The sequence below is a fragment of the Lampetra fluviatilis genome, unplaced genomic scaffold, assembly GCF_964198595.1.
Source record: "Lampetra fluviatilis unplaced genomic scaffold, kcLamFluv1.1 SCAFFOLD_196, whole genome shotgun sequence".
NCBI classification, from domain to species: Eukaryota; Metazoa; Chordata; class Hyperoartia; order Petromyzontiformes; family Petromyzontidae; genus Lampetra; species Lampetra fluviatilis.
In genome coordinates, this window is record NW_027620929.1 from 37501 (window position 1) to 65000 (window position 27500).

Here is a 27500-nt window from a genome sequence, read left to right on the forward strand (position 1 = left end):
TGGGTGAGTGGGTGGGTGGGTGAGTGGGTGAGTGGGTGAGTGAGTGAGTGGGTGAGTGGGTGAGTGAGTGGGTGAGTGAGTGGGTGGGTGAGTGGGTGGGTGGGTGAGTGGGTGAGTGGGTGAGTGGGTGGGTGAGTGGGTGAGTGGGTGGGTGAGTGGGTGAGTGGGTGAGTGGGTGGGTGGGTGAGTGGGTGGGTGAGTGGGTGAGTGGGTGGGTGAGTGGGTGAGTGGGTGAGTGGGTGGGTGAGTGGGTGAGTGGGTGGGTGAGTGGGTGAGTGGGTGAGTGGGTGGGTGGGTGGGTGAGTGAGTGAGTGGGTGAGTGACTGAGAGGGTGAGTGGGTGAGTGAGTGGGTGGGTGAGTGGGTGGGTGGGTGAGTGGGTGAGTGGGTGAGTGGGTGGGTGAGTGGGTGGGTGAGTGGGTGAGTGGGTGGGTGAGTGGGTGAGTGGGTGAGTGGGTGGGTGGGTGAGTGGGTGGGTGAGTGGGTGAGTGGGTGGGTGAGTGGGTGAGTGGGTGAGTGGGTGGGTGAGTGGGTGAGTGGGTGGGTGAGTGGGTGAGTGGGTGGGTGGGTGGGTGAGTGAGTGAGTGGGTGAGGTCTGAGAGGGTGAGTGGGTGAGTGAGTGGGTGGGTGAGTGGGTGGGTGAGTGGGTGAGTGGGTGAGTGGGTGGGTGAGTGGGTGAGTGGGTGGGTGAGTGGGTGAGTGGGTGAGTGGGTGGGTGAGTGGGTGAGTGGGTGGGTGAGTGGGTGAGTGGGTGAGTGGGTGGGTGAGTGGGTGGGTGAGTGGGTGAGTGGGTGAGTGAGTGGGTGGGTGGGTGAGTGGGTGGGTGAGTGACTGAGAGGGTGAGTGGGTGAGTGAGTGGGTGGGTGAGTGGGTGGGTGAGTGGGTGAGTGGGTGGGTGAGTGGGTGAGTGGGTGGGTGAGTGAGTGGGTGAGTGGGTGGGTGAGTGAGTGGGTGGGTGAGTGGGTGGGTGGGTGAGTGGGTGGGTGGGTGGGTGAGTGGGTGGGTGGGTGGGTGGGTGGGTGAGTGGGTGAGTGAGTGGGTGGGTGAGTGGGTGAGTGAGTGGGTGGGTGAGTGGGTGAGTGAGTGGGTGGGTGAGTGAGTGGGTGGGTGAGTGAGTGGGTGGGTGAGTGGGTGGGTGGGTGAGTGGGTGGGTGGGTGGGTGAGTGAGTGAGTGAGTGGGTGAGTGAGTGGGTGGGAGGGTGAGTGAGTGAGTGGGTGAGTGGGTGGGTGAGTGGGTGGGTGAGTGGGTGGGTGAGTGGGTGAGTGAGTGGGTGGGTGAGTGAGTGAGTGGGTGAGTCCTCACCCTTCGGCATGCGGAGGATTGGCGGCTGACAACATTGCATGTGAAACCCTCGGTCACAGGAGTCACAGAACAGCATGTTCTCCTGTAACCATAGCAACCGGGGAACACGGTTACCACGGCAACCGCAGACATTCACCATGGCAACCACTCACCGCCATTGCCTCATCGCTCACCACAGCCATCAACATAGCAACGAAGGGTAACCATAGCAACCCAGTGTCTCCCCGTGTCTCCCCGTGTCTCCCCGTGTCTCCCCGCGTCTCCCCGCGTCTCCCAGTGTCTCCCAGTGTCTCCCCGTGTCTCCCAGTGTCTCCCAGTGTCTCCCCGTGTCTCCCAGTGTCTCCCCGCGTCTCCCAGTGTCCCCCAGTGTCTCCCAGTGTCCCCCAGTGCCTCCCAGTGTCTCCCAGTGTCTCCCAGTGTCTCCCAGTGTCTCCCAGTGTCTCCCAGTGTCCCCCAGTGCCTCCCAGTGTCTCCCAGTGTCTCCCAGTGTCTCCCAGTGTCTCCCAGTGTCTCCCCGTGTCTCCCAGTGTCTCCCCGCGTCTCCCAGTGTCTCCCAGTGTCCCCCAGTGTCTCCCAGTGTCCCCCAGTGCCTCCCAGTGTCTCCCAGTGTCTCCCAGTGTCTCCCAGTGTCCCCCAGTGTCTCCCAGTGTCCCCCAGTGCCTCCCAGTGTCTCCCAGTGTCCCCCAGTGTCTCCCCGTGTCTCCCCGCGTCTCCCCGCGTCTCCCAGTGTCTCCCAGTGTCTCCCCGTGTCTCCCAGTGTCTCCCAGTGTCTCCCCGTGTCTCCCAGTGTCTCCCCGCGTCTCCCAGTGTCTCCCAGTGTCCCCCAGTGTCTCCCAGTGCCTCCCAGTGCCCCCCAGTGTCCCCCAGTGCCTCCCAGTGCCTCCCAGTGTCCCCCAGTGCCTCCCAGTGTCTCCCAGTGCCTCCCAGTGCCTCCCCGTGTCTCCCAGTGTCTCCCCGCGTCTCCCAGTGTCTCCCAGTGTCCCCCAGTGTCCCCCAGTGCCTCCCAGTGTCTCCCCGTGTCTCCCAGTGTCTCCCCGCGTCTCCCAGTGTCTCCCAGTGTCCCCCAGTGTCTCCCAGTGCCTCCCAGTGTCTCCCAGTGCCTCCCAGTGTCCCCCAGTGTCCCCCAGTGCCTCCCAGTGCCTCCCAGTGTCCCCCAGTGCCTCCCAGTGCCTCCCAGTGCCTCCCAGTGTCCCCCAGTGCCTCCCAGTGCCTCCCAGTGCCCCCCAGTGTCTCCCAGTGCCTCCCAGTGCCCCCCAGTGTCTCCCAGTGCCTCCCAGTGCCTCCCAGTGTCTCCCAGTGTCCCCCAGTGTCTCCCAGTGCCTCCCAGTGCCCCCCAGTGTCTCCCAGTGCCTCCCAGTGCCCCCCAGTATCTCCCAGTGCCTCCCAGTGCCTCCCAGTGCCTCCCAGTGTCCCCCAGTGCCTCCCAGTGCCTCCCAGTGCCCCCCAGTGCCTCCCAGTGCCTCCCAGTGCCTCCCAGTGTCTCCCAGTGTCCCCCAGTGTCTCCCAGTGCCTCCCAGTGCCCCCCAGTGTCTCCCAGTGCCTCCCAGTGCCCCCCAGTATCTCCCAGTGCCCCCCAGTGTCTCCCAGTGCCTCCCAGTGCCTCCCAGTGCCTCCCAGTGCCTCCCAGTGTCTCCCAGTGCCCCCCAGTGCCTCCCAGTGCCTCCCAGTGTCCCCCAGTGTCTCCCAGTGCCTCCCAGTGCCTCCCAGTGCCTCCCAGTGCCCCCCAGTGCCTCCCAGTGCCTCCCAGTGTCTCCCAGTGCCTCCCAGTGTCCCCCAGTGTCTCCCAGTGTCCCCCAGTGCCTCCCAATGTCTCCCAGTGCCTCCCAGTGTCCCCCAGTGCCTCCCAGTGTCTCCCAGTGCCTCCCAGTGCCCCCCAGTGCCTCCCAGTGCCTCCCAGTGTCTCCCAGTGCCTCCCAGTGCCCCCCAGTGTCTCCCAGTGTCTCCCAGTGCCCCCCAGTGCCTCCCAGTGCCTCCCAGTGTCCCCCAGTGTCTCCCAGTGCCTCCCAGTGTCCCCCAGTGTCTCCCAGTGCCTCCCAGTGTCCCCCAGTGTCTCCCAGTGTCTCCCAGTGCCCCCCAGTGCCTCCCAGTGCCTCCCAGTGTCCCCCAGTGTCTCCCAGTGCCTCCCAGTGCCTCCCAGTGTCCCCCAGTGTCTCCCAGTGCCTCCCAGTGCCTCCCAGTGCCTCCCAGTGTCCCCCAGTGTCTCCCAGTGTCTCCCAGTGCCCCCCAGTGCCTCCCAGTGCCTCCCAGTGTCTCCCAGTGTCTCCCAGTGCCCCCCAGTGCCTCCCAGTGCCTCCCAGTGTCCCCCAGTGTCTCCCAGTGCCTCCCAGTGCCTCCCAGTGCCCCCCAGTGCCTCCCAGTGCCTCCCAGTGTCCCCCAGTGTCTCCCAGTGCCTCCCAGTGTCTCCCAGTGCCCCCCAGTGCCTCCCAGTGCCTCCCAGTGTCCCCCAGTGTCTCCCAGTGTCTCCCAGTGTCTCCCAGTGCCCCCCAGTGCCTCCCAGTGCCTCCCAGTGTCCCCCAGTGCCTCCCAGTGCCCCCCAGTGCCTCCCAGTGCCTCCCAGTGCCCCCCAGTGCCTCCCAGTGCCCCCCAGTGCCTCCCAGTGCCTCCCAGTGCCTCCCAGTGCCTCCCAGTGTCTCCCAGTGCCCCCCAGTGCCTCCCAGTGCCTCCCAGTGTCTCCCAGTGTCTCCCAGTGCCCCCCAGTGCTTCCCAGTGCCTCCCAGTGTCCCCCAGTGTCTCCCAGTGCCTCCCAGTGCCTCCCAGTGCCCCCCAGTGCCTCCCAGTGCCTCCCAGTGTCCCCCAGTGTCTCCCAGTGCCTCCCAGTGTCTCCCAGTGCCCCCCAGTGCCTCCCAGTGCCTCCCAGTGTCCCCCAGTGTCTCCCAGTGTCTCCCAGTGTCTCCCAGTGCCCCCCAGTGCCTCCCAGTGCCTCCCAGTGTCCCCCAGTGCCTCCCAGTGCCCCCCAGTGCCTCCCAGTGCCTCCCAGTGCCCCCCAGTGCCTCCCAGTGCCCCCCAGTGCCTCCCAGTGCCTCCCAGTGCCTCCCAGTGCCTCCCAGTGTCTCCCAGTGCCCCCCAGTGCCTCCCAGTGCCTCCCAGTGTCCCCCAGTGCCCCCCAGTGTCTCCCAGTGCCTCCCAGTGCCTCCCAGTGCCTCCCAGTGTCTCCCAGTGTCTCCCAGTGTCTCCCAGTGCCCCCCAGTGCCTCCCAGTGCCTCCCAGTGCCTCCCAGTGCCTCCCAGTGCCTCCCAGTGCCTCCCAGTGCCTCCCAGTGTCTCCCAGTGCCCCCCAGTGCCCCCCAGTGTCTCCCAGTGCCTCCCAGTGCCTCCCAGTGTCTCCCAGTGTCCCCCAGTGCCCCCCAGTGTCTCCCAGTGCCTCCCAGTGTCCCCCAGTGTCTCCCAGTGTCCCCCAGTGTCTCCCAGTGTCCCCCAGTGCCCCCCAGTGTCTCCCAGTGTCCCCCAGTGCCCCCCAGTGCCTCCCAGTGCCCCCCAGTGCCTCCCAGTGTCCCCCAGTGCCCCCCAGTGTCTCCCAGTGTCCCCCAGTGCCCCCCAGTGCCCCCCAGTGTCCCCCAGTGTCCCCCAGTGTTTCCCAGTGCCTCCAGTGTCCCCCAGTGTCTCCCAGTGCCTCCCAGTGCCTCCCAGTGTCTCCCAGTGTCTCCCAGTGTCCCCCAGTGCCTCCCAGTGCCCCCCAGTGTCCCCCAGTGTCTCCCAGTGCCTCCCAGTGCCTCCCAGTGTCTCCCAGTGTCTCCCAGTGTCCCCCAGTGTCTCCCAGTGCCCCCCAGTGTCCCCCAGAGTCCCCCAGTGTTTCCCAGTGCCTCCCAGTGCCCCCCAGTGTCCCCCAGTGTCTCCCAGTGTCTCCCAGTGTCCCCCAGTGCCTCCCAGTGTCTCCCAGTGTCCCCCAGTGCCTCCCAGTGCCTCCCAGTGTCTCCCAGTGTCCCCCAGTGTTTCCCAGTGCCCCCCAGTGTCTCCCAGTGCCTCCCAGTGTCTCCCAGTGTCTCCCAGTGCCCCCCAGTGTCCCCCAGTGTCTCCCAGTGTCTCCCAGTGCCTCCCAGTGTCTCCCAGTGTCCCCCAGTGCCCCCCAGTGTCCCCCAGTGTCTCCCAGTGTCTCCCAGTGCCTCCCAGTGTCTCCCAGTGCCTCCCAGTGCCCCCCAGTGTCCCCCAGTGTCTCCCAGTGTCTCCCAGTGCCTCCCAGTGTCTCCCAGTGCCTCCCAGTGCCCCCCAGTGTCCCTCAGTGTCTCCCAGTGTCTCCCAGTGCCTCCCAGTGTCTCCCAGTGTCCCCCAGTGCCTCCCAGTGCCTCCCAGTGTCTCCCAGTGCCTCCCAGTGCCCCCCAGTGCCTCCCAGTGCCTCCCAGTGTCTCCCAGTGCCTCCCAGTGCCCCCCAGTGTCTCCCAGTGTCTCCCAGTGCCCCCCAGTGCCTCCCAGTGCCTCCCAGTGTCCCCCAGTGTCTCCCAGTGCCTCCCAGTGTCCCCCAGTGTCTCCCAGTGCCTCCCAGTGTCCCCCAGTGTCTCCCAGTGTCTCCCAGTGCCCCCCAGTGCCTCCCAGTGCCTCCCAGTGTCCCCCAGTGTCTCCCAGTGCCTCCCAGTGCCTCCCAGTGTCCCCCAGTGTCTCCCAGTGCCTCCCAGTGCCTCCCAGTGTCCCCCAGTGTCTCCCAGTGTCCCCCAGTGCCCCCCAGTGCCTCCCAGTGCCTCCCAGTGTCTCCCAGTGTCTCCCAGTGCCCCCCAGTGCCTCCCAGTGCCTCCCAGTGTCCCCCAGTGTCTCCCAGTGCCTCCCAGTGCCTCCCAGTGCCCCCCAGTGCCTCCCAGTGCCTCCCAGTGTCCCCCAGTGTCTCCCAGTGCCTCCCAGTGTCTCCCAGTGCCCCCCAGTGCCTCCCAGTGCCTCCCAGTGTCCCCCAGTGTCTCCCAGTGTCTCCCAGTGTCTCCCAGTGCCCCCCAGTGCCTCCCAGTGCCTCCCAGTGTCCCCCAGTGCCTCCCAGTGCCCCCCAGTGCCTCCCAGTGCCTCCCAGTGCCCCCCAGTGCCTCCCAGTGCCCCCCAGTGCCTCCCAGTGCCTCCCAGTGCCTCCCAGTGCCTCCCAGTGTCTCCCAGTGCCCCCAGTGCCTCCCAGTGCCTCCCAGTGTCTCCCAGTGTCTCCCAGTGCCCCCCAGTGCTTCCCAGTGCCTCCCAGTGTCCCCCAGTGTCTCCCAGTGCCTCCCAGTGCCTCCCAGTGCCCCCCAGTGCCTCCCAGTGCCTCCCAGTGTCCCCCAGTGTCTCCCAGTGCCTCCCAGTGTCTCCCAGTGCCCCCCAGTGCCTCCCAGTGCCTCCCAGTGTCCCCCAGTGTCTCCCAGTGTCTCCCAGTGTCTCCCAGTGCCCCCCAGTGCCTCCCAGTGCCTCCCAGTGTCCCCCAGTGCCTCCCAGTGCCCCCCAGTGCCTCCCAGTGCCTCCCAGTGCCCCCCAGTGCCTCCCAGTGCCCCCCAGTGCCTCCCAGTGCCTCCCAGTGCCTCCCAGTGCCTCCCAGTGTCTCCCAGTGCCCCCCAGTGCCTCCCAGTGCCTCCCAGTGTCCCCCAGTGCCCCCCAGTGTCTCCCAGTGCCTCCCAGTGCCTCCCAGTGCCTCCCAGTGTCTCCCAGTGTCTCCCAGTGTCTCCCAGTGCCCCCCAGTGCCTCCCAGTGCCTCCCAGTGCCTCCCAGTGCCTCCCAGTGCCTCCCAGTGCCTCCCAGTGTCTCCCAGTGCCCCCCAGTGCCCCCCAGTGTCTCCCAGTGCCTCCCAGTGCCTCCCAGTGTCTCCCAGTGTCCCCCAGTGCCCCCCAGTGTCTCCCAGTGCCTCCCAGTGTCCCCCAGTGTCTCCCAGTGTCCCCCAGTGTCTCCCAGTGTCCCCCAGTGCCCCCCAGTGTCTCCCAGTGTCCCCCAGTGCCCCCCAGTGCCTCCCAGTGCCCCCCAGTGCCTCCCAGTGTCCCCCAGTGCCCCCCAGTGTCTCCCAGTGTCCCCCAGTGCCCCCCAGTGCCCCCCAGTGTCCCCCAGTGTCCCCCAGTGTTTCCCAGTGCCTCCAGTGTCCCCCAGTGTCTCCCAGTGCCTCCCAGTGCCTCCCAGTGTCTCCCAGTGTCTCCCAGTGTCCCCCAGTGCCTCCCAGTGCCCCCCAGTGTCCCCCAGTGTCTCCCAGTGCCTCCCAGTGCCTCCCAGTGTCTCCCAGTGTCTCCCAGTGTCCCCCAGTGTCTCCCAGTGCCCCCCAGTGTCCCCCAGAGTCCCCCAGTGTTTCCCAGTGCCTCCCAGTGCCCCCCAGTGTCCCCCAGTGTCTCCCAGTGTCTCCCAGTGTCCCCCAGTGCCTCCCAGTGTCTCCCAGTGTCCCCCAGTGCCTCCCAGTGCCTCCCAGTGTCTCCCAGTGTCCCCCAGTGTTTCCCAGTGCCCCCCAGTGTCTCCCAGTGCCTCCCAGTGTCTCCCAGTGTCTCCCAGTGCCCCCCAGTGTCCCCCAGTGTCTCCCAGTGTCTCCCAGTGCCTCCCAGTGTCTCCCAGTGTCCCCCAGTGCCCCCCAGTGTCCCCCAGTGTCTCCCAGTGTCTCCCAGTGCCTCCCAGTGTCTCCCAGTGCCTCCCAGTGCCACCCAGTGTCCCCCAGTGTCTCCCAGTGTCTCCCAGTGCCTCCCAGTGTCTCCCAGTGCCTCCCAGTGCCCCCCAGTGTCCCTCAGTGTCTCCCAGTGTCTCCCAGTGCCTCCCAGTGTCTCCCAGTGTCCCCCAGTGCCTCCCAGTGCCTCCCAGTGTCTCCCAGTGCCTCCCAGTGTCTCCCAGTGTCCCCCAGTGCCTCCCAGTGCCTCCCAGTGTCCCCCAGTGCCTCCCAGTGTCTCCCAGTGCCTCCCAGTGCCTCCCAGTGTCCCCCAGTGCCTCCCAGTGCCTCCCAGTGTCCCCCAGTGCCTCCCAGTGCCTCCCAGTGTCTCCCAGTGTCCCCCAGTGCCTCCCAGTGCCTCCCAGTGTCCCCCAGTGCCTCCCAGTGTCCCCCAGTGCCTCCCAGTGCCTCCCAGTGTCTCCCAGTGCCCCCCAGTGCCTCCCAGTGCCTCCCAGTGCCTCCCAGTGCCTCCCAGTGCCTCCCAGTGCCTCCCAGTGCCTCCCAGTGTCTCCCAGTGCCCCCCAGTGCCTCCCAGTGCCCCCCAGTGCCTCCCAGTGTCTCCCAGTGCCTCCCAGTGTCCCCCAGTGCCTCCCAGTGCCTCCCAGTGCCTCCCAGTGCCTCCCAGTGTCCCCCAGTGCCTCCCAGTGTCTCCCAGTGTCTCCCAGTGTCTCCCAGTGCCTCCCAGTGTCTCCCAGTGTCTCCCAGTGTCTCCCAGTGTCTCCCAGTGTCCCCCAGTGCCTCCCAGTGTCCCCCAGTGCCTCCCAGTGTCTCCCAGTGTCTCCCAGTGTCTCCCAGTGTCTCCCAGTGCCTCCCAGTGTCTCCCAGTGTCTCCCAGTGTCTCCCAGTGTCTCCCAGTGCCTCCCAGTGCCTCCCAGTGTCTCCCAGTGTCTCCCAGTGTCTCCCAGTGTCTCCCAGTGCCTCCCAGTGCCTCCCAGTGTCTCCCAGTGCCCCCCAGTGCCTCCCAGTGCCCCCCAGTGTCCCCCAGTGCCCCCCAGTGCCTCCCAGTGTCCCCCAGTGCCCCCCAGTGCCTCCCAGTGCCTCCCAGTGTCTCCCAGTGTCTCCCAGTGTCTCCCAGTGCCTCCCAGTGTCTCCCAGTGTCTCCCAGTGCCTCCCAGTGTCTCCCAGTGCCTCCCAGTGTCTCCCAGTGTCTCCCAGTGTCTCCCAGTGTCTCCCAGTGTCTCCCAGTGCCTCCCAGTGTCTCCCAGTGCCTCCCAGTGCCTCCCAGTGTCTCCCAGTGCCCCCCAGTGCCTCCCAGTGCCTCCCAGTGCCCCCCAGTGCCCCCCAGTGCCTCCCAGTGCCTCCCAGTGTCTCCCAGTGCCTCCCAGTGTCTCCCAGTGTCTCCCAGTGCCTCCCAGTGTCTCCCAGTGTCTCCCAGTGTCTCCCAGTGTCTCCCAGTGCCTCCCAGTGTCTCCCAGTGTCTCCCAGTGCCTCCCAGTGCCTCCCAGTGTCTCCCAGTGTCTCCCAGTGCCTCCCAGTGCCTCCAAGTGCCTCCCAGTGCCCCCCAGTGCCCCCCAGTGCCTCCCAGTGCCTCCCAGTGTCTCCCAGTGTCTCCCAGTGTCCCCCAGTGCCTCCCAGTGTCCCCCAGTGCCTCCCAGTGTCTCCCAGTGTCTCCCAGTGTCTCCCAGTGTCTCCCAGTGTCCCCCAGTGCCTCCCAGTGTCCCCCAGTGCCTCCCAGTGTCTCCCAGTGTCCCCCAGTGCCTCCCAGTGCCCCCCAGTGCCTCCCAGTGTCTCCCAGTGCCTCCCAGTGTCTCCCAGTGTCTCCCAGTGCCTCCCAGTGCCCCCCAGTGCCTCCCAGTGTCTCCCAGTGCCCCCCAGTGCCTCCCAGTGCCTCCCAGTGTCCCCCAGTGTCTCCCAGTGTCTCCCAGTGCCCCCCAGTGCCTCCCAGTGCCTCCCAGTGTCCCCCAGTGCCTCCCAGTGCCCCCCAGTGCCTCCCAGTGCCTCCCAGTGCCCCCCAGTGCCTCCCAGTGCCCCCCAGTGCCTCCCAGTGCCTCCCAGTGCCTCCCAGTGCCTCCCAGTGTCTCCCAGTGCCCCCCAGTGCCTCCCAGTGCCTCCCAGTGTCTCCCAGTGTCTCCCAGTGCCCCCCAGTGCCTCCCAGTGCCTCCCAGTGTCCCCCAGTGTCTCCCAGTGCCTCCCAGTGCCTCCCAGTGCCCCCCAGTGCCTCCCAGTGCCTCCCAGTGTCCCCCAGTGTCTCCCAGTGCCTCCCAGTGTCTCCCAGTGCCCCCCAGTGCCTCCCAGTGCCTCCCAGTGTCCCCCAGTGTCTCCCAGTGTCTCCCAGTGCCCCCCAGTGCCTCCCAGTGCCTCCCAGTGTCCCCCAGTGCCTCCCAGTGCCCCCCAGTGCCTCCCAGTGCCTCCCAGTGCCCCCCAGTGCCTCCCAGTGCCCCCAGTGCCTCCCAGTGCCTCCCAGTGCCTCCCAGTGCCTCCCAGTGTCTCCCAGTGCCCCCCAGTGCCTCCCAGTGCCTCCCAGTGTCCCCCAGTGCCCCCCAGTGTCTCCCAGTGCCTCCCAGTGCCTCCCAGTGCCTCCCAGTGTCTCCCAGTGTCTCCCAGTGTCTCCCAGTGCCCCCCAGTGCCCCCCAGTGCCTCCCAGTGCCTCCCAGTGCCTCCCAGTGCCTCCCAGTGCCTCCCAGTGCCTCCCAGTGTCTCCCAGTGCCCCCCAGTGCCCCCCAGTGTCTCCCAGTGCCTCCCAGTGCCTCCCAGTGTCTCCCAGTGTCCCCCAGTGCCCCCCAGTGTCTCCCAGTGCCTCCCAGTGTCCCCCAGTGTCTCCCAGTGTCCCCCAGTGTCTCCCAGTGTCCCCCAGTGCCCCCCAGTGTCTCCCAGTGTCCCCCAGTGCCCCCCAGTGCCTCCCAGTGCCCCCCAGTGCCTCCCAGTGTCCCCCAGTGCCCCCCAGTGTCTCCCAGTGTCCCCCAGTGCCCCCCAGTGCCCCCCAGTGTCCCCCAGTGTTTCCCAGTGCCTCCCAGTGCCCCCAGTGTCTCCCAGTGCCTCCCAGTGCCTCCCAGTGTCTCCCAGTGTCTCCCAGTGTCCCCCAGTGCCTCCCAGTGCCCCCCAGTGTCCCCCAGTGTCTCCCAGTGCCTCCCAGTGCCTCCCAGTGTCTCCCAGTGTCTCCCAGTGTCCCCCAGTGTCTCCCAGTGCCCCCCAGTGTCCCCCAGAGTCCCCCAGTGTTTCCCAGTGCCTCCCAGTGCCCCCCAGTGTCCCCCAGTGTCTCCCAGTGTCTCCCAGTGTCCCCCAGTGCCTCCCAGTGTCTCCCAGTGTCCCCCAGTGCCTCCCAGTGCCTCCCAGTGTCTCCCAGTGTCCCCCAGTGTTTCCCAGTGCCCCCCAGTGTCTCCCAGTGTCTCCCAGTGTCTCCCAGTGCCCCCCAGTGTCCCCCAGTGTCTCCCAGTGTCTCCCAGTGCCTCCCAGTGTCTCCCAGTGTCCCCCAGTGCCCCCCAGTGTCCCCCAGTGTCTCCCAGTGTCTCCCAGTGCCTCCCAGTGTCTCCCAGTGCCTCCCAGTGCCCCCCAGTGTCCCCCAGTGTCTCCCAGTGTCTCCCAGTGCCTCCCAGTGTCTCCCAGTGCCTCCCAGTGCCCCCCAGTGTCCCTCAGTGTCTCCCAGTGTCTCCCAGTGCCTCCCAGTGTCTCCCAGTGTCCCCCAGTGCCTCCCAGTGCCTCCCAGTGTCTCCCAGTGCCTCCCAGTGTCTCCCAGTGTCCCACAATGCCTCCCAGTGCCTCCCAGTGTCCCCCAGTGCCTCCCAGTGTCTCCCAGTGTCCCCCAGTGCCTCCCAGTGCCTCCCAGTGTCCCCCAGTGCCTCCCAGTGTCTCCCAGTGTCTCCCAGTGTCTCCCAGTGCCTCCCAGTGCCTCCCAGTGTCCCCCAGTGCCTCCCAGTGCCTCCCAGTGTCCCCCAGTGCCTCCCAGTGCCTCCCAGTGTCTCCCAGTGTCCCCCAGTGCCTCCCAGTGCCTCCCAGTGTCCCCAGTGCCTCCCAGTGTCCCCCAGTGCCTCCCAGTGCCTCCCAGTGTCTCCCAGTGCCCCCCAGTGCCCCCCAGTGCCTCCCAGTGCCTCCCAGTGCCTCCCAGTGCCTCCCAGTGCCTCCCAGTGCCTCCCAGTGCCTCCCAGTGTCTCCCAGTGCCCCCCAGTGCCTCCCAGTGCCCCCCAGTGCCTCCCAGTGTCTCCCAGTGCCTCCCAGTGTCCCCCAGTGCCTCCCAGTGCCTCCCAGTGCCTCCCAGTGCCTCCCAGTGTCCCCCAGTGCCTCCCAGTGTCTCCCAGTGTCTCCCAGTGTCTCCCAGTGCCTCCCAGTGTCTCCCAGTGTCTCCCAGTGTCTCCCAGTGTCTCCCAGTGTCCCCCAGTGCCTCCCAGTGTCCCCCAGTGCCTCCCAGTGTCTCCCAGTGTCTCCCAGTGTCTCCCAGTGTCTCCCAGTGCCTCCCAGTGTCTCCCAGTGTCTCCCAGTGTCTCCCAGTGTCTCCCAGTGCCTCCCAGTGCCTCCCAGTGTCTCCCAGTGTCTCCCAGTGTCTCCCAGTGTCTCCCAGTGTCTCCCAGTGTCTCCCAGTGTCTCCCAGTGCCTCCCAGTGTCTCCCAGTGCCCCCCAGTGCCTCCCAGTGCCCCCCAGTGTCCCCCAGTGCCCCCCAGTGCCTCCCAGTGTCCCCCAGTGCCCCCCAGTGCCTCCCAGTGCCTCCCAGTGTCTCCCAGTGTCTCCCAGTGTCTCCCAGTGCCTCCCAGTGTCTCCCAGTGTCTCCCAGTGCCTCCCAGTGTCTCCCAGTGCCTCCCAGTGTCTCCCAGTGTCTCCCAGTGTCTCCCAGTGTCTCCCAGTGCCTCCCAGTGTCTCCCAGTGCCTCCCAGTGCCTCCCAGTGTCTCCCAGTGTCTCCCAGTGCCCCCCAGTGCCTCCCAGTGCCTCCCAGTGCCCCCCAGTGCCCCCCAGTGCCTCCCAGTGCCTCCCAGTGTCTCCCAGTGCCTCCCAGTGTCTCCCAGTGTCTCCCAGTGCCTCCCAGTGTCTCCCAGTGTCTCCCAGTGTCTCCCAGTGTCTCCCAGTGCCTCCAAGTGCCTCCCAGTGCCCCCCAGTGCCCCCCAGTGCCTCCCAGTGCCTCCCAGTGTCTCCCAGTGTCTCCCAGTGTCCCCCAGTGCCTCCCAGTGTCCCCCAGTGCCTCCCAGTGTCTCCCAGTGTCTCCCAGTGTCTCCCAGTGTCTCCCAGTGTCTCCCAGTGTCCCCCAGTGCCTCCCAGTGTCCCCCAGTGCCTCCCAGTGTCTCCCAGTGTCCCCCAGTGCCTCCCAGTGCCCCCCAGTGCCTCCCAGTGTCTCCCAGTGCCTCCCAGTGTCTCCCAGTGTCTCCCAGTGCCCCCCAGTGCCTCCCAGTGTCTCCCAGTGCCTCCCAGTGCCTCCCAGTGTCTCCCAGTGTCTCCCAGTGTCCCCCAGTGCCTCCCAGTGTCCCCCAGTGCCTCCCAGTGTCTCCCAGTGTCTCCCAGTGTCTCCCAGTGTCTCCCAGTGTCCCCCAGTGTCTCCCAGTGTCTCCCAGTGTCTCCCAGTGTCCCCCAGTGCCTCCCAGTGTCTCCCAGTGCCTCCCAGTGTCTCCCAGTGTCCCCCAGTGTCTCCCAGTGTCTCCCAGTGTCTCCCAGTGTCCCCCAGTGCCTCCCAGTGTCTCCCAGTGCCTCCCAGTGTCTCCCAGTGTCTCCCAGTGCCTCCCAGTGTCTCCCAGTGTCTCCCAGTGTCCCCCAGTGCCTCCCAGTGTCTCCCAGTGTCTCCCAGTGCCTCCCAGTGTCCCCCAGTGCCCCCCAGTGTCTCCCAGTGTCCCCCAGTGTCTCCCAGTGTCTCCCAGTGTCTCCCAGTGCCTCCCAGTGTCTCCCAGTGTCTCCCAGTGCCTCCCAGTGCCTCCCAGTGTCTCCCAGTGTCCCCCAGTGCCTCCCAGTGCCTCCCAGTGCCTCCCAGTGTCTCCCAGTGTCTCCCAGTGTCTCCCAGTGTCTCCCAGTGCCTCCCAGTGTCTCCCAGTGTCTCCCAGTGTCTCCCAGTGTCTCCCAGTGTCCCCCAGTGCCTCCCAGTGCCTCCCAGTGTCTCCCAGTGCCTCCCAGTGCCTCCCAGTGTCTCCCAGTGTCTCCCAGTGTCCCCCAGTGCCTCCCAGTGTCTCCCAGTGTCCCCCAGTGTCTCCCAGTGTCTCCCAGTGTCTCCCAGTGCCTCCCAGTGTCTCCCAGTGTCTCCCAGTGCCTCCCAGTGTCTCCCAGTGCCTCCCAGTGTCTCCCAGTGTCTCCCAGTGTCTCCCAGTGTCTCCCAGTGTCTCCCAGTGCCTCCCAGTGTCCCCCAGTGCCTCCCAGTGTCTCCCAGTGTCCCCCAGTGTCTCCCAGTGTCTCCCAGTGTCTCCCAGTGTCTCCCAGTGTCTCCCAGTGTCCCCCAGTGCCTCCCAGTGTCTCCCAGTGTCTCCCAGTGCCTCCCAGTGTCTCCCAGTGTCTCCCAGTGTCCCCCAGTGCCTCCCAGTGTCTCCCAGTGTCTCCCAGTGCCTCCCAGTGTCCCCCAGTGCCTCCCACTTTCTCCCAGTGTCCCCCAGTGTCTCCCAGTGTCTCCCAGTGTCTCCCAGTGCCTCCCAGTGTCTCCCAGTGTCTCCCAGTGCCTCCCAGTGCCTCCCAGTGTCTCCCAGTGTCCCCCAGTGCCTCCCAGTGCCTCCCAGTGTCTCCCAGTGTCTCCCAGTGTCTCCCAGTGTCTCCCAGTGTCTCCCAGTGCCTCCCAGTGTCTCCCAGTGTCTCCCAGTGTCTCCCAGTGTCTCCCAGTGTCTCCCAGTGTCCCCCAGTGCCTCCCAGTGCCTCCCAGTGTCTCCCAGTGCCTCCCAGTGCCTCCCAGTGTCTCCCAGTGTCTCCCAGTGTCCCCCAGTGCCTCCCAGTGTCTCCCAGTGTCTCCCAGTGCCTCCCAGTGTCCCCCAGTGCCTCCCAGTGTCTCCCAGTGTCCCCCAGTGTCTCCCAGTGTCTCCCAGTGTCTCCCAGTGCCTCCCAGTGTCTCCCAGTGTCTCCCAGTGCCTCCCAGTGCCTCCCAGTGTCTCCCAGTGTCCCCCAGTGCCTCCCAGTGCCTCCCAGTGTCTCCCAGTGTCTCCCAGTGTCTCCCAGTGCCTCCCAGTGTCTCCCAGTGTCTCCCAGTGTCTCCCAGTGTCTCCCAGTGTCTCCCAGTGTCCCCCAGTGCCTCCCAGTGCCTCCCAGTGTCTCCCAGTGCCTCCCAGTGCCTCCCAGTGTCTCCCAGTGTCTCCCAGTGTCCCCCAGTGCCTCCCAGTGTCTCCCAGTGTCCCCCAGTGTCCCCCAGTGTCTCCCAGTGTCTCCCAGTGCCTCCCAGTGTCTCCCAGTGCCTCCCAGTGTCTCCCAGTGCCTCCCAGTGCCTCCCAGTGTCTCCCAGTGTCTCCCAGTGTCTCCCAGTGTCTCCCAGTGTCTCCCAGTGTCTCCCAGTGTCTCCCAGTGCCTCCCAGTGTCTCCCAGTGTCTCCCAGTGCCTCCCAGTGTCTCCCAGTGTCTCCCAGTGTCTCCCCGTGCCTCCCAGTGTCTCCCAGTGCCTCCCAGTGCCTCCCAGTGTCTCCCAGTGTCTCCCAGTGCCCCCCAGTGCCTCCCAGTGCCTCCCAGTGCCCCCCAGTGCCCCCCAGTGCCTCCCAGTGCCTCCCAGTGTCTCCCAGTGCCTCCCAGTGTCTCCCAGTGTCTCCCAGTGCCTCCCAGTGTCTCCCAGTGTCTCCCAGTGTCTCCCAGTGTCTCCCAGTGTCTCCCAGTGCCTCCCAGTGTCTCCCAGTGTCTCCCAGTGTCTCCCAGTGCCTCCCAGTGTCTCCCAGTGCCTCCCAGTGCCTCCCAGTGCCTCCAAGTGCCTCCCAGTGCCCCCCAGTGCCCCCCAGTGCCTCCCAGTGCCTCCCAGTGCCTCCCAGTGTCTCCCAGTGTCTCCCAGTGTCCCCCAGTGCCTCCCAGTGTCCCCCAGTGCCTCCCAGTGTCTCCCAGTGTCTCCCAGTGTCTCCCAGTGTCTCCCAGTGTCTCCCAGTGTCCCCCAGTGCCTCCCAGTGTCCCCCAGTGCCTCCCAGTGTCTCCCAGTGTCCCCCAGTGCCTCCCAGTGCCCCCCAGTGCCTCCCAGTGTCTCCCAGTGCCTCCCAGTGTCTCCCAGTGTCTCCCAGTGCCCCCCAGTGCCTCCCAGTGTCTCCCAGTGCCTCCCAGTGCCTCCCAGTGTCTCCCAGTGTCTCCCAGTGTCCCCCAGTGCCTCCCAGTGTCCCCCAGTGCCTCCCAGTGTCTCCCAGTGTCTCCCAGTGTCTCCCAGTGTCTCCCAGTGCCTCCCAGTGTCCCCCAGTGTCTCCCAGTGTCTCCCAGTGTCTCCCAGTGTCCCCCAGTGCCTCCCAGTGTCTCCCAGTGTCTCCCAGTGTCTCCCAGTGCCTCCCAGTGTCTCCCAGTGTCTCCCAGTGTCCCCCAGTGCCTCCCAGTGCCTCCCAGTGTCTCCCAGTGTCTCCCACTGCCTCCCAGTGTCTCCCAGTGTCTCCCAGTGCCTCCCAGTGTCTCCCAGTGTCTCCCAATGTCTCCCAGCATCTCCCAGTGTCTCCCAGTGTCTCTCAGTGTCTCCCAGTGTCTCCCAGTGTCTCCCAGTGTCTCCCAGCGTCTCCCAGCGTCTCCCAGCGCCTCCCAGTGTCTCTCAGTGTCTCTCAGTGTCTCCCAGCGTCTCCCAGTGCCTCCCAGTGTCTCTCAGTGTCTCCCAGTGCCTCCCAGTGTCTCCCAGTGCCTCCCAGTGTCTCCCAGTGCCTCCCAGTGCCTCCCAGTGTCTCCCAGTGCCCCCCAGTGTCCCCCAGTGTCTCCCCGTGTCTCCCAGTGCCCCCCAGTGCCTCCCAGTGTCTCCCAGTGTCTCCCAGCGTCTCCCAGTGTCTCCCAGTGTCTCCCAGTGTCTCCCAGTGTCTCTCAATGTCTCCCCGCGTCTCCCCGCATCTCCCCGTGTCTCCCAGTGTCTCCCAGCGTGTCTCAGCGTCTCACCGAGTTGCTCCCAGTGTCCCGGCAAACGCTGCAGGTCTTGCAGTCGAAGCACTGCCAGGGCAAACGGCGCACCCTGCGGCCCAATTCAGCGGAGAGCTTCAGGCAGGAGGGGTGACCTGGGGGGTGGGTGAGTGGGGAGAGTGAGTGGGGGACAGTGTTCAGTGTGTGTGTGTAGTCTGTGTGTGTAGTCTGTGTGTGTGTAGTCTGTGAGTGAGTCTCTGTGTAGTCTCTGTGTGCGTGTGAGTCTGTGTGAGTGTGTGAGTCTGTGTGTGTGTGTGTGAGTCTGTGTGCGTGTGTAGTGTGTAGTCTCTGTGTGTGTGTAGTCTGTGTGAGTCTCTGTGTGCGTGTGAGTCTGTGTGTAGTCTCTGTGTGTGTGTGTGTCTCTGTGTGTGTGTGTGTGAGTCTCTGTGTGTGTGTAGTCTGTGTGAGTCTCTGTGTGCGTGTGAGTCTGTGTGTAGTCTCTGTGTGTGTGTCTCTGTGTGTGTGTGTGAGTCTCTGTGTGTGTGTGTGAGTCTCTGTGTGTGTGTGTGAGTCTCTGTGTGTGTGTGTGTCTCTGTGTGTGTGTGTGTGAGTCTCTCTGTGTGTGTGTGTGTGAGTCTCTGTGTGTGTGTGTGAGTCTCTGTGTGTGTGAGTCTCTCTGTGTGTGTGTGTGTGAGTCTCAGTGTGTGTGTGTGAGTCTCTGTGTCTGTGTGTGTGGTCTCTGTGTGTCTGTGTGTGGTCTCTGTGTGTCTGTGTGTGGTCTCTGTGTGTCTGTGTGTGTGTGTCTCTGTGTGTGTGTGTGTGTGTCTCTGTGTGTGTGTGTGTGAGTCTCTGTGTGTGTGTGTGTGAGTCTCTGTGTGTGTGTGTGAGTCTGTGTGTGTGTGTGAGTCTCTGTGTGTGTGTGTGAGTCTCTGTGTGTGTGTGTGTGTCTCTGTGTGTGTGTGTGTGAGTCTCTGTGTGTGTGTGTGAGTCTCTGTGTGTGTGTGTGAGTCTGTGTGTGTGTGTGTGAGTCTCTGTGTGTGTGTGTGAGTCTGTGTGTGTGTGTGTGTGAGTCTCAGTGTGTGTGTGTGAGTCTCTGTGTCTGTGTGTGTGGTCTCTGTGTGTCTGTGTGTGGTCTCTGTGTGTCTGTGTGTGGTCTCTGTGTGTCTGTGTGTGTGTGTCTCTGTGTGTGTGTGTGTGTCTCTGTGTGTGTGTGTGTGAGTCTCTGTGTGTGTGTGTGAGTCTCTGTGTGTGTGTGTGAGTCTGTGTGTGTGTGTGTGTGAGTCTCAGTGTGTGTGTGTGAGTCTCTGTGTCTGTGTGTGTGGTCTCTGTGTGTCTGTGTGTGGTCTCTGTGTGTCTGTGTGTGGTCTCTGTGTGTCTGTGTGTGTCTCTGTGTGTGTGTGTGTGTCTCTGTGTGTGTGTGTGTGAGTCTCTGTGTGTGTGTGTGAGTCTCTGTGTGTGTGTGTGTGTGTGGTCTCTGTGTGTCTGTGTGTGTGGTCTCTGTGTGTGTGTGAGTCTCTGTGTGTGTGTGTGTGGTCTCTGTGTGTCTGTGTGTGAGTCTCTGTGTGTCTGTGTGTGTGTGTAGTCTCTGTGTGTCTGTGTGTGTAGTCTCTGTGTCTGTGTGTGTGTGTAGTCTCTGTGTGTGTGTGTGAGTCTCTGTGTCTGTGTGTGTGGTCTCTGTGTGTGAGTGTGTGAGTCTCTGTGTGTCTGTGTGTGTGGTCTCTGTGTGTCTGTGTGTGTGAGTCTCTGTGTGTCTGTGTGTGTAGTCTCTGTGTGTGTGTGTGGTCTCTGTGTGTGTGTGTGTGAGTCTCTGTGTGTGTGTGTGGTCTCTGTGTGTGTGTGTAGTCTCTGTGTGTCTGTGTGTGTAGTCTCTGTGTGTCTGTGTGTGAGTCTCTGTGTGTCTGTGTGTGAGTCTCTGTCTGTGTGTGTGTGTGAGTCTCTGTGTGTGTGTGTGAGTCTCTGTGTGTGTGTGTGAGTCTCTGTGTCTGTGTGTGTGGTTTCTGTGTGTGTGTGTGTGTGAGTCTCTGTGTGTGTGTGAGTCTCTGTGTCTGTGTGTGTGTGAGTCTCTGTGTGTCTGTGTGTGGTCTCTGTGTGTCTGTGTGTGTGGTCTCTGTGTGTCTGTGTGTGTGTGAGTCTCTGTGTGTGTGTGTGTGAGTCTCTGTGTGTGTGTGTGAGTCTCTGTGTGTCTGTGTGTGAGTCTCTGTGTGTGTGTGTGTAGTCCCTGTGTGTGTGTGTGTGGTCTCTGTGTCTGTGTGTGTGAGTCTCTGTGTGTGTGTGTGAGTCTCTGTGTGTGTGTGTGTGAGTCTCTGTGTGTGTGTGAGTCTCTGTGTGTGTGTGTGAGTCTCTGTGTGTGTGTGAGTCTCTGTGTGTGAGTCTGTGTGTGTGTGTGTGTGAGTCTCTGTGTGTGTGTGTGAGTCTCTGTGTGTGTGTGTGAGTCTCTGTGTGTGTGTGTGAGTCTCTGTGTGTGTGTGTGTGTGAGTCTCTGTGTGTGTGTGTGAGTCTCTGTGTGTGTGTGTGTGAGTCTCTGTGTGTGTGTGAGTCTCTGTGTGTGTGTGTGTGTGAGTCTCTGTGTGTCTGTGTGTGGTCTCTGTGTGTCTGTGTGTGAGTCTCTGTGTGTGTGTATGAGTCTCTGTGTGTGTGTGTGTGAGTCTCTGTGTGTCTGTGTGTGGTCTCTGTGTGTCTGTGTGTGAGTCTCTGTGTGTGTGTGTGTGAGTCTCTGTGTGTGTGTGAGTCTCTGTGTGTGTGTGAGTCTCTGTGTGTGTGTGTGTGAGTCTCTGTGTGTGTGTGTGAGTGTGTGTGTGAGTCTCTGTGTGTGTGTGAGTCTCTGTGTGTGTGTGTGAGTCTCTGTGTGTGTGTGTGTGAGTCTCTGTGTGTGTGTGTGAGTCTCTGTGTGTGTGTGAGTCTCTGTGTGTGTGTGTGTGAGTGTGTGTGTGAGTCTCTGTGTGTGTGTGAGTCTCTGTGTGTGTGTGTGAGTCTCTGTGTGTGTGTGTGTGAGTCTCTGTGTGTGTGTGTGAGTCTCTGTGTGTGTGTGTGTGAGTCTCTGTGTGTGTGTGTTTGTGAGTCTCTGTGTGTGTGTGTGTGTGAGTGTCCTGTGAGTGTGTGTGTGTGAGTGTACTGTGTGTGGGTACTGTGTGTGAGTGTACTGTGAGTGTGAGTGTACTGTGTGTGTGTGTGAGTGTACTGTGTGTGAGTGTACTGTGTGTGTGTGTGAGTGTACTGTGTGTGAGTGTGTGAGTGTACTGTGAGTGTGAGTGTACTGTGTGTGTGTGTGTGAGTGTACTGTGTGTGAGTGTACTGTGAGTGTGAGTGTACTGTGTGTGTGAGTGTCTGTGTGTGTGAGTGTCTGTGTGTGTGTACTCTGTGTGTGTGTGTGTACTCTCTGTGTGTGAGTGTACTGTGTGTGTGTACTGTGTGTGTGTACTCTCTGTGTGTGTGTGTACTCTCTGTGTGTGTGTACTGTGTGTGAGTGTACTGTGTGTGTGTGAGTGTACTGTGTGTGTGTACTGTGTGTGTGTACTCTCTGTGTGTGTGTGTACTCTCTGTGTGTGTGTACTGTGTGTGAGTGTACTGTGTGTGTGTACTCTCTGTGAGTGTGAGTGTACTGTGTGTGAGTGTACTGTGTGTGAGTGTGAGTGTACTGTGTGTGTGAGTGTACTGTGTGTGTGTGTGTGAGTGTACTGTGAGTGTGAGTGTGTACTGTGAGTGTGTGTGTGTACTGTGAGTGTGTGTGTGTACTGTGAGTGTGAGTGTACTGTGTGTGAGTGAGTGTGAGTGTACTGTGAGTGTACTGTGTGTGTGTGTGTGTACTGTGTGTGTGTGAGTGTGAGTGTACTGTGAGTGTACTGTGTGTGTGTGTGAGTGTACTGTGTGTGTGTGAGTGTGAGTGTACTGTGTGAGTGTGAGTGTACTGTGTGTGAGTGTACTGTGTGTGTGAGTGTACTCTCTGTGAGTGTGAGTGTACTGTGTGTGAGTGTGAGTGTGTGTGTACTGTGTGTGAGTGTACTGTGTGTGTGTGTGTACTCTCTGTGAGTGTGAGTGTACTGTGTGTGAGTGTACTGTGTGTGAGTGTGAGTGTACTGTGTGTGTGTGTGTGAGTGTACTGTGTGTGAGTGTGAGTGTACTGTGTGTGAGTGTGAGTGTACTGTGTGTGTGAGTGTACTGTGTGTGTGTGTGTGAGTGTACTGTGAGTGTGAGTGTGTACTGTGAGTGTGTGTGTGTACTGTGAGTGTGTGTGTACTGTGTGTGAGTGAGTGTGAGTGTACTGTGTGTGAGTGTGAGTGTACTGTGTGAGTGTGAGTGTACTGTGTGTGAGTGTACTGTGTGTGTGTGAGTGTACTGTGTGTGTGTGTGAGTGTACTGTGTGTGAGTGTGTACTGTGTGTGAGTGTACTGTGTGTGTGAGTGTACTCTCTGTGAGTGTGAGTGTACTCTCTGTGAGTGTGAGTGTACTGTGTGTGAGTGAGTGTGAGTGTACTGTGTGTGTGAGTGTACTGTGTGTGTGTGAGTGTGAGTGTACTGTGTGAGTGTGAGTGTACTGTGTGTGTGTGAGTGTGAGTGTACTGTGTGAGTGTGAGTGTACTGTGTGTGAGTGTACTGTGTGTGTGAGTGTACTCTTTGTGAGTGTGAGTGTACTGTGTGTGTGTGAGTGTGTGTGTACTGTGTGTGAGTGTGAGTGTACTGTGTGTGAGTGTACTGTGTGTGTGTGAGTGTACTGTGTGTGTGTGAGTGTGAGTGTACTGTGTGAGTGTGAGTGTACTGTGTGTGAGTGTACTGTGTGTGTGAGTGTACTCTTTGTGAGTGTGAGTGTACTGTGTGTGTGTGAGTGTGTGTGTACTGTGTGTGAGTGTGAGTGTACTGTGTGTGAGTGTACTGTGTGTGTGAGTGTACTCTCTGAGTGTGAGTGTACTGTGTGTGTGTGAGTGTGAGTGTACTGTGTGAGTGTGAGTGTACTGTGTGTGAGTGTACTGTGTGTGTGAGTGTACTCTCTGTGAGTGTGAGTGTACTGTGTGTGAGTGTGAGTGTACTGTGTGAGTGTACTGTGAGTGTGAGTGTGTGTGTGTGTGCACTGTGTGTGTTTGTGTGTGTGTACTGAGTGTGTGTGTACTGTGTGTGAGTGTGTACTGTGTGTGTGTGTGTACTGTGTGTGGGTACTGTGTGTGTGTGTGAGTGTACTGTGTGTGAGTGTACTGTGTGTGTGTGAGTGTACTGTGTGTGTGTGAGTGTGAGTGTACTGTGTGAGTGTGAGTGTACTGTGTGTGAGTGTACTGTGTGTGTGAGTGTACTCTTTGTGAGTGTGAGTGTACTGTGTGTGTGTGAGTGTGTGTGTACTGTGTGTGAGTGTGAGTGTACTGTGTGTGAGTGTACTGTGTGTGTGTGAGTGTACTGTGTGTGTGTGAGTGTGAGTGTACTGTGTGAGTGTGAGTGTACTGTGTGTGAGTGTACTGTGTGTGTGAGTGTACTCTTTGTGAGTGTGAGTGTACTGTGTGTGTGTGAGTGTGTGTGTACTGTGTGTGAGTGTGAGTGTACTGTGTGTGAGTGTACTGTGTGTGTGAGTGTACTCTCTGTGAGTGTGAGTGTACTGTGTGTGTGTGAGTGTGAGTGTACTGTGTGAGTGTGAGTGTACTGTGTGTGAGTGTACTGTGTGTGTGAGTGTACTCTCTGTGAGTGTGAGTGTACTGTGTGTGAGTGTGAGTGTACTGTGTGAGTGTACTGTGAGTGTGAGTGTGTGTGTGTGTGCACTGTGTGTGTTTGTGTGTGTGTACTGAGTGTGTGTGTACTGTGTGTGAGTGTGTACTGTGTGTGTGTGTGTACTGTGTGTGGGTACTGTGTGTGTGTGTGAGTGTACTGTGTGTGAGTGTGTGAGTGTACTGTGTGTGAGTGTACTGTGTGTGAGTGTACTGTGTGTGTGTGTGAGTGTACTGTGTGTGAGTGTACTGTGTGTGTGTGTGAGTGTACTGTGTGTGTGTGTGAGTGTACTCTCTGTGAGTGTGAGTGTACTGTGTGTGTACTGTGAGTGTACTGTGTGAGTGTGAGTGTACTGTGAGTGTGAGTGTACTGTGTGTGTGTGTACTGTGTGTGTGTGTGAGTGTACTGTGTGTGAGTGTACTGTGTGTGTGTGAGTGTACTGTGTGTGAGTGTGAGTGTACTGTGTGTGTGTGTGAGTGTACTCTCTGTGAGTGTGAGTGTACTGTGTGTGTACTGTGAGTGTACTGTGTGAGTGTGAGTGTACTGTGAGTGTGAGTGTACTGTGTGTGTGTGCACTGTGTGTGTTTGTGTGTGTGTACTGAGTGTGTGTGTACTGTGTGTGTGAGTGTACTGTGTGTGGGTACTGTGTGTGTGTGTGAGTGTACTGTGTGTGAGTGTGTGAGTGTACTGTGAGTGTGAGTGTACTGTGAGTGTGAGTGTACTGTGTGTGTGAGTGTCTGTGTGTGTGAGTGTGTGTGTGTGTGTACTCTGTGTGTGTGTGTGTACTCTCTGTGTGTGTGTACTGTGTGTGAGTGTACTGTGTGTGTGTGAGTGTACTGTGTGTGTGTGAGTGTACTGTGTGTGTGTACTGTGTGTGTGTACTCTCTGTGTGTGTGTGTACTCTCTGTGTGTGTGTACTGTGTGTGAGTGTACTGTGTGTGTGTGAGTGTACTGTGTGTGTGTACTCTCTGTGAGTGTGAGTGTACTGTGTGTGAGTGTACTGTGTGTGAGTGTGAGTGTACTGTGTGTGTGAGTGTACTGTGTGTGTGTGTGTGAGTGTACTGTGAGTGTGAGTGTGTACTGTGAGTGTGTGTGTGTACTGTGAGTGTGAGTGTACTGTGTGTGAGTGAGTGTGAGTGTACTGTGAGTGTACTGTGTGTGTGTGTGTACTGTGTGTGTGTGAGTGTGAGTGTACTGTGAGTGTACTGTGTGTGTGTGTGAGTGTACTGTGTGTGTGTGAGTGTGAGTGTACTGTGTGTGTGTGAGTGTACTGTGTGTGTGTGAGTGTACTGTGTGTGTGAGTGTACTGTGTGTGTGAGTGTACTCTCTGTGAGTGTGAGTGTACTGTGTGTGAGTGTGAGTGTACTGTGTGTGTGTGAGTGTACTGTGTGTGTGTGAGTGTACTGTGTGTGTGAGTGTACTCTCTGTGAGTGTGAGTGTACTGTGTGTGAGTGTGAGTGTACTGTGTGTGAGTGTGAGTGTACTGTGTGAGTGTGTGTGTACTGTGTGTGAGTGTACTGTGTGTGAGTGTACTGTGTGTGTGTGTGAGTGTACTGTGTGTGAGTGTGCTGTGTGTGAGTGTACTGTGTGTGTGAGTGAGTGTACTGTGTGAGTGTGAGTGTGTGTGTACTGTGTGTGAGTGTGAGTGTACTGTGTGTGTGTGTGAGTGTACTGTGTGTGTGTGAGTGTGTGTGTACTGTGTGTGAGTGTGAGTGTGCTGTGTGTGAGTGTACTGTGTGTGTGAGTGTACTCTCTGTGAGTGTGAGTGTACTGTGTGTGTGTGTGAGTGTACTGTGTGTGAGTGTACTGTGTGTGAGTGTGTGTGTACTGTGTGTACTGTGTGTGTGTGTACTGTGTGTGTACTGTCTGTGTGTGAGTGTACTGTGTGTACTGACTGTGAGTGTACTGTGTGTGTGTGAGTGTACTGTGTGTGTGTGTGTGAGTGTACTGTGTGTACTGTGTGTGAGTGAGTGTACTGTGTGTGTGTGTGTGTGAGTGTACTGTGTGTGAGTGTACTGTGTGTACTGACTGTGAGTGTACTGTGTGTGTGTGTACTGTGTGTGACTGTGAGTGTACTGTGTGTGTTTGTGTGTGTGTACTGAGTGTGAGTGTACTGTGTGTGAGTGTGTGTGTACTGTGAGTGTACTGTGTGAGTGTGAGTGTACTGTGTGAGTGTGAGTGTACTGTGTGTGAGTGTGAGTGAGTGTGTGTGTACTGAGTGTGTGTGTACTGTGTGTGTGTGCACTGTGTGTGTTTGTGTGAGTGTACTGTGTGTGTGAGTGTACTCTCTGTGAGTGTGAGTGTACTGTGTGTGTGTGTGAGTGTACTGTGTGTGTGTGTGAGTGTACTGTGTGTGTGAGTGTACTCTCTGTGAGTGTGAGTGTACTGTGTGTGTGTGTGAGTGTACTGTGTGAGTGTACTGTGTGTGTGTGTACTGTGTGTGTGTGCACTGTGTGTGTTTGTGTGAGTGTACTGTGTGTGTGAGTGTACTCTCTGTGAGTGTGAGTGTACTGTGTGTGAGTGAGTGTGAGTGTACTGTGTGTGAGTGTACTGTGTGTGTGAGTGTACTCTCTGTGAGTGTGAGTGTACTGTGTGTGTGTGTGAGTGTACTGTGTGTGAGTGTACTGTGTGTGAGTGTGTGTGTACTGTGTGTACTGTGTGTGTGTGTACTGTGTGTGTACTGTCTGTGTGTGAGTGTACTGTGTGTACTGACTGTGAGTGTACTGTGTGTGTGTGTGTGAGTGTACTGTGTGTACTGTGTGTGAGTGAGTGTACTGTGTGTGTGTGAGTGTACTGTGTGTGAGTGTACTGTGTGTACTGACTGTGAGTGTACTGTGTGTGTGTGTACTGTGTGTGACTGTGAGTGTACTGTGTGTGTTTGTGTGTGTGTACTGAGTGTGAGTGTACTGTGTGTGAGTGTGTGTGTACTGTGTGTGTGTGTACTGTGTGTGACTGTGAGTGTACTGTGTGTGTTTGTGTGTGTGTACTGAGTGTGAGTGTACTGTGTGTGAGTGTGTGTGTACTGTGTGTGAGTGTACTGTGTGTACTGTGAGTGTGTGTACTGTGTGTGACTGTGAGTGTACTGTGTGTGTTTGTGTGTGTGTACTGAGTGTGAGTGTACTGTGTGTGTGTGTGAGTGTACTGTGTGTGAGTGTGAGTGTGTGTACTGAGTGTGTGTGTACTGTGTGTGAGTGTGTGTGTACTGTGTGTGTGAGTGTGTGTGTACTGTGTGTGAGTGTACTGTGTGTGAGTGTGAGTGAGTGTGTGTGTACTGAGTGTGTGTGTACTGTGTGTGAGTGTGTACTGTGTGTGAGTGTACTGTGTGTGTGAGTGTACTCTCTGTGAGTGTGAGTGTACTGTCTGTGTGTGTGTGTGAGTGTACTGTGTGTGTGAGTGTACTGTGTGAGTGTACTGTGAGTGTGAGTGTACTGTGAGTGTGAGTGTACTGTGTGTGTGTGTGTGTGTACTGAGTGTGAGTGTGTGTGTACTGAGTGTGTGTGTACTGTGTGTACTGTGTGTGAGTGTACTGTGTGTGAGTGTGAGTGTACTGTGTGTACTGTGTGTGAGTGTACTGTGTGTGTGTGTACTGTGTGTGAGTGTGAGTGTACTGTGTGTACTGTGTGTGAGTGTACTGTGTGTGTGTGTACTGTGTGTGTGAGTGTGAGTGTACTGTGTGTGTGTGTGACTGTGTGTGTACTGTGAGCGAGTGTACTGTGTGTGTGTGTGTACTGTGTGTGTGTGTGACTGTGTGTGTGACTGTGTGTGTACTGTGTGTGAGTGTACTGTGTGTGTGTGTGAGTGTACTGTGTGTGAGTGTGTGTGTACTGTGTGTACTGTGAGTGTGAGTGTACTGTGTGTGTGTGTGAGTGTACTGTGTGTGAGTGTGTGTGTACTGTGTGTACTGTGAGTGTGAGTGTACTGTGTGTGTGTGTGACTGTGTGTGTGACTGTGTGTGTACTGTGTGTGAGTGTACTGTGTGTGTGAGTGTGAGTGTACTGTGTGTGTGTGTGACTGTGTGTGTACTGTGAGCGAGTGTACTGTGTGTGTGTGTGTGTACTGTGTGTGTGAGAGTGAGTGTACTGTGTGTGTGTGTACTGTGTGTGTGTGAGTGAGTGTACTGTGTGTGAGTGTGTGTGTACTGTGTGTGAGTGTGTGTGTACTGTGTGTGTGTGAGTGTACTGTGTGTGTGTGTGAGTGTACTGTGTGTGTACTGTGAGTGAGTGTACTGTGTGTGTGTGAGTGTACTGTGTGTGTGTGAGTGTACTGTGTGTGTGTGTGTGTGTACTGTGTGTGTACTGTGAGTGAGTGTACTGTGTGTGAGTGTGTGTGTACTGTGTGTGTGTGAGTGTACTGTGTGTGTGTGTGAGTGTACTGTGTGTGAGAGTGAGTGTACTGTGTGTGTACTGTGAGTGAGTGTACTGTGTGTGTGTGTGAGTGTACTGTGTGTGTGTGTGAGTGAGTGTACTGTGTGTGAGTGTGTGAGTGAGTGTACTGTGTGTGTGTGTGAGTGTACTGTGTGTGTGTGTGTGAGTGTACTGTGTGTGAGTGTGAGTGTACTGTGTGTGTGAGTGTACTGTGTGTGTGAGTGTACTGTGTGTGTGTGTGTGAGTGTACTGTGTGTGAGTGTGAGTGTACTGTGTGTGTGTGTGTGAGTGTACTGTGTGTGTGTGTGTGAGTGAGTGTACTGTGTGTACTGTGAGTGAGTGTACTGTGTGTGTGTGTGTACTGTGTGTGACTGTGTGTGTGTGTGTGTGAGTGTACTGTGTGTACTGTGAGAGGGAGTGTACCGCTGTTCCCGCAGTCTGCACAGGAGAGGAGGAATTCCGGTTCTCGGTTTCGGTTCCGATCCGAGGAGCCCAGACAGAAGCAGCAGACCAGCAGCGGAGTGGCAAACTCCTGCACAACCACCACAACAACCACAACAACCACAACAACAACAACAACAACCACAACAACAACAACCATTACAACAACAACAACAACCACAACAACAACCACAACAACCACAACCATTACAACAACAAACACAACAACCACAACAACAACCACAACAACCATTACAACAACAACCACCACAACAACAACCACAACAACCAC

General features: G+C 59.6%; 1 protein-coding gene across 1 annotated transcript in view; it reads right to left on the bottom strand.

Annotated features, from left to right (window-relative positions):
• The window catches only part of LOC144954546 (histone acetyltransferase KAT6B-like), a gene marked incomplete at its 3' end in the record, with an annotated part of 79845 nt that overhangs the window by 34525 nt on the left and 17820 nt on the right, over positions 1-27500 (bottom strand). The window contains exons 6-8 of the mRNA XM_078885017.1: positions 27191-27299; positions 16762-16877; positions 1303-1384 (exon numbers count right to left, since the gene is read on the bottom strand). Coding sequence (XP_078741143.1) covers positions 1303-1384; positions 16762-16877; positions 27191-27299 — 307 coding nt within the window. The remainder of the gene's footprint in view (positions 1-1302; positions 1385-16761; positions 16878-27190; positions 27300-27500) is intronic.